At 51.3% G+C, this 5000-nt stretch overlaps 1 protein-coding gene across 1 annotated transcript in view; it reads right to left on the bottom strand.

Moving 5' to 3' along the window:
* mecom (MDS1 and EVI1 complex locus) overlaps positions 1-5000 on the bottom strand; it is a gene marked incomplete at its 3' end in the record, with an annotated part of 170959 nt that overhangs the window by 12090 nt on the left and 153869 nt on the right. The window contains exons 8-10 of the mRNA XM_080845316.1: positions 3717-5000; positions 3449-3539; positions 1575-1601 (exon numbers count right to left, since the gene is read on the bottom strand). The exon at positions 3717-5000 is cut by the window's right edge and continues 136 nt beyond it. Coding sequence (XP_080701442.1) covers positions 1575-1601; positions 3449-3539; positions 3717-5000 — 1402 coding nt within the window. The remainder of the gene's footprint in view (positions 1-1574; positions 1602-3448; positions 3540-3716) is intronic.

Below are 5000 nucleotides of genomic sequence, written 5' to 3'. Positions count from 1 at the left end.
ACACTTTGACATACTCACATGAACACACACACACACACACAGATTCAAGGGAAGAATACCAGGATGTTTATGATTATTTCCTTCTCTTGCTGACATTCTTAGCTAATGGTAAGTCAAATAAAGGCCTTCAAATAAAGACTACTTCAAATATACAAATTCAAGGGGCTTTCAAGTGAGAGATTTATTACTGTTCCCTAAATGATTTACTGATCGCCAGTTCATATAGTAATGCGCCGCATATTGCTGCAATATACCGCTTATTTATTTATGCTATTTTGTGATGCGCAAGATCTTACGAGATCCAGGATCCAGCCCAGCCAAACCGTTCCACTGATGCACTACTGTTGGTGGGTTCAGGAGTGTGGAGGCTGGGCCATGGAGGAGCACTGACTGAGGTGGTCTGGGCTTCGCTAGTGAACTAGCTGTACCTTGTGCGGCTTTATTCCCAAACAAGGAATCAGGGGGTCTTTGATGTTCCTCAGTTTAATTAAAACTATTAGCTGATGCACAATCAGGGTAATCAGCAATCAGTAGACTTGACCTTGTGTTGGGCTCACTGGAACAGTCTGTGTGGTTCTGTGGTTCTGTGTGTGTGTGTGTCTGTGTGTGTGTGTTTGTGTTTATGTGAGTGTGTGTGTGTGTGTGTGTGTGTGTGTGTGTGTGTGTCTGCCCCTCTCTCTCCCACTGTGCTGGTGAAATGGGGCAGTTTGTTGCTGTATGGTCTCGGAGGAGGCGCACGCTGATTACTTATCTCAGATGCCGCTGGAGCTGAGAGTGCTTTCATTAGTGTGATGCATGCTCAATTGTTGATCTTATCACAAACCAGATGTCTCTCTCTCTCTCTTATGCAGCCACACACACACACACACACACACACACACACACACACACACACAAAACACACATGCTCTCCCACCCCCATCCAGAGCTCCCACAGTGACTATTACCTCCGCAGTGAGGCAGAGCAGTGCCCTTCACACACACACACACACACACACACACACACACACACACACACACACACACACACACACACACACACACACACACTTACATACATTCACAGACTAGTCGGTGCCCAATTCCTGAGGGTCTGTTCATTTTTCAAAGAAGCAGATCCCCAAGCAAAGACACACAGTGCTGTAAGTGTGAGTGTGAGGGAGTCTGTGTATCAGTGACTGTGAGGGCGATGACTGACTGACTGAACGGGAGAGTTAAGGATACACAGGAAACGCTATGAGCAAAGGCTAGTGTGTGACTGGATGTGGGAATCGCTGCAGGAGTGACTAAGTGTATGGTGTGAAAGAGTGATTCACGTGGATACGACAGGTCAGTGTTGTTTCGGGAGGGCAGGTGATCAGTCATTGCTGTGAGTGGAAGTGTGAGATGTGTATAGTGAACATCTGATTAGTGAGACAATGGCTATACATGCACAAGCACACACTCCAGACACACACACAAACACACACACACACACACACACACACACACACACACACACACACACACACACACACACACACCCACACACACATGTAAGACTATGAGTAAGGTTAGGAGTCAGAGGAACTTACCCATGTTCTCTGGTCCGGCATGCGGAACTGGAGGGGGAAGAAAAGGAAAAGACCAATCAAGAACAGGAAGCAGGCATCATGAAGTACCTCTGATGGTTGTTGCCCTGATGGCATTCCTGTGATTGATTCACCACCAACAGCCTCTGTCTGGTTCAGACAAAAATTCCTCTACTCAATACCAAAGGCTTTTATTTCAACTCTGGGCAAAAAAAAACTACATTTCCCAGGGTGCACCTGGTCAATGGTGCTACTGTGTGAGGCTGTTGGTGATTTGTGCTGATGGTAATAAAGATGGCAGAGAACGTCTGCTGAGAGGACACCTTGTTAGTGCTTTCGGGAACATGTGGTTACCATCGCGAGTCACACACACACACACAAACACACACACACACACACACACACACACACACACACACACACACACACACACACACACACACACACACACACACACACACACATACAGATACAGGGCTCATAAATCAAAGCACCAGAGCAACTAGTAAAACGCTGGCCTAAGACATCTAGTAAAAAGGCTCTGATGAGTTGTGTGTTTCTGGGAAACGTGGGCTTTTCAGTGGGAAACATGAAAACCATAGGCAGATGTCTTTTACCAGCATATCATATTTTACATATCTTAATTAAGAAACACACACACACACACACACACACACACACACACACACACACACACACACACACACACACACACACACACACACACACACAGACACACACACACACACACACACATACACACACACATACACACACACACATAGCTTTTACATCTGGATTAAATTGTACATCCCTGACAAAACACACTGAGAAGACTGAAAACCATCATCACACAAAGGCTTTCATAATCATGTCCTGTTGAGCATCTATGTATATAGTAAGCATGTATATGTGGCTGGGTGTGCATATGTGTGTGTGTGTCCGTGTGTGTGTGTGTGTGTGTGTGTGTGTGTGTGTGTGTGTGTGTGTGTGTGTGTGTGTGTGTGTGTGTGTGTGTGTGTGTGTGTGTGTGTCTTTGTGTGCATGTGTGTGTGTTTTGTAACGTGTCTATAATTTGGTGTGTAAGTCTGAGGGCCTTAACCTGTGGAGGGGTCTGGTCCCTGCCTGTCTAACCCTGACCCTGAGTGAGACTCAGACCTCTCCTGAGGGCCGCACCTCTGGGTCTGGGGTGACTGTTTGCCCCAGGTTACTTTCAGTCACTTCTCCACACGTATACATAATCCATATGTCTTCAATGAGTTCAAACCAAACAATTGATAATAGAAAAAGCATGATCTTATATTTACATCAGCATTCACGTTTCAGTTGTCTGAGAGGACAAAGAAACCCAGAGTTAATTTTACATGCACTCTCTCTGAACTTCACAATCCCAGTGAAGATACAAAAGGATGGCACCTAATGTCAAAACATTTCTAAAATAAGCTGTGAGATCACTTTTTTCTTATAAACATCTAGAACTACATTGAGCTCACTTTATCAGTCACTTCGCAAAGTCTTCACTTTACTTCACTAGAATCTTGTAGGCCCCTCATGCTAATCTTCACCAGAGGAGCAGTATTTATTTGGCTCATAGATTGGTGCCCTCTGTATTCTTTCTTAGTATCTGTGATCCTTTGACTTTCGACATTTGACTTTCACTAAACGATTTCAGCAGCTAGGCTGGTAGGGTCGTGACAGGAAAGCTGAGGTCATCCCAAAGGGAGTTAAGACAGGAAGCCTGATGGACTCTCTGGGAATAGTGGGAATCTGTTTTTGGAATACTTCTAAGAGTGTGATAGGGAATTTTATAAGACACAGTGGACAGGGAGTTCTGTGGGACGTAATTAAGAGGGAGCAGTGAGGAAGACTCCACTCACCTGAGGGTGGAACAGGAAGCCAGGCGCCGGGCGCATGTACTTGTCCTTCAGCGACTCAAACGGATCGCTCACCTTCCTCTTCTCAACCCTGCTAAAGTGTACACATCTATCAGTTCTTACACGTACACACAGAGCAAAGGCCTCAGACGCACAAACACACACACAAATACATACATACACGCATGTACTGTATACACACACACACGCACATACAATCATGTAGACACATTTAGATGGAGAAGGATTCAGGACTCAGATTCGACAGTACCTGTAAATGGGGTCCATGAAGAAAGGGGTGGGTCTAGCGTGCTGGAGGGAGGAGTCTGCTTTGGGCGGGGCCATCTCTGGCCGCTCCTCTCCTCCAAACACGTGGCTCCTCCTTGTCTCCTCCCCTTTGGCCCGAGTGCGACTGCGGCCGCCCAGACTCAGGTCCAGTGGCTGGTCGGGATTGGCTGCAGTTGGCTGTGGGCGTGGTTCAGGTCTGGAGTGTGTGGGCTCTGCGGTCGCCGGCCGCTCGTCTTTGCGCCTGGCCGTGCTGAGGTCAAAGGGTGACTCCGGGGCAGCTGGGGCGGGGCTTGCCGGGATCAGCGGAGGGTCACGCTCGGGGAACGGCGGACAGACGGAGGAGTTGGCGGCAGAAAATGCTGGGAAGAGGGAGAGGGGAAAGACCGTGGGGTAGGGTAGTGCCCCTCCCCCGGCCCCCGCCATCTTCCTCTCCGCACCGCCGAGCCCCGCCAGGCCGGCTGAGCCAAAGTACTTCTCGGCGATGGAGGCGATGGCCTTGATGGAGTCGCTGACCGCTCCAGAGACGGCCGACCGCTCATCCAGCGGTGGCTGCAGCAGCCCTGCCAGCCCCGCCCCATTGGGCGGAGTCCTCCCGGCGGCCTTGCTCCTCCTGCGCCCCTCCCCGTCCCCATCCCCGTCCCGCTCTCCCTCGCCCTCGCTGTCCGGCTCCGACGCCTCTGAGCTGGTCTCCAGCTCGCTGCCGCTGGGCGTGCTCACGTCGTCCACGTCGTCGCTGCTCTCCGACTGGTCGCTGCCCTTGCTGGCTCCTCCCCCGCTGCCGTTGGAGTGCCTCTTATTGGACGAGGAGGACGTGCCCTCGCGGAGCCCCGCAGACACCTCCTCCCTGCCTCGGCCCTCTTCCTTGCGCTTCGCCGGGTCGCCCTGAGAGCGGTGGGCTGCACTTGGGGACAGCAGGGGGCGCTCTTTCCCATGCGAGGAGGCGTCTGCTGGGGGGCTAAGGAGGCCCAGCCGGTGTTGAGTGTGTGTTAGGGCCTGGTGATGCGACGGCGGGCCGGTGGGGTGCTGAGGGTACAAGCCGGACGCAAACAGTCCCGGAAACCCGAAAGGGAACGATGGCGCTGCAGGGAATGTCAAGCCCGCCCCCGGGTGGTGGTGCCGCCCCCCTCCAAAGTAATCGGCCAACCCGGCACCGGCGTGGCCCAGCAATTGGGGCTTGTCTGGGTGTCCACCCATGGGAAGGGTGCCCCCGAAGAGCCCCCCTATGCCAGCGGAGGGGAAGTGGGCTTTGCCCTCACAGAAGCGGCGG

Source organism: Sprattus sprattus (assembly GCF_963457725.1).
Source record: "Sprattus sprattus genome assembly, chromosome: 9".
Taxonomy (NCBI): domain Eukaryota; kingdom Metazoa; phylum Chordata; class Actinopteri; order Clupeiformes; family Clupeidae; genus Sprattus; species Sprattus sprattus.
This window is presented reverse-complemented; position numbering and strand designations above follow the sequence as displayed.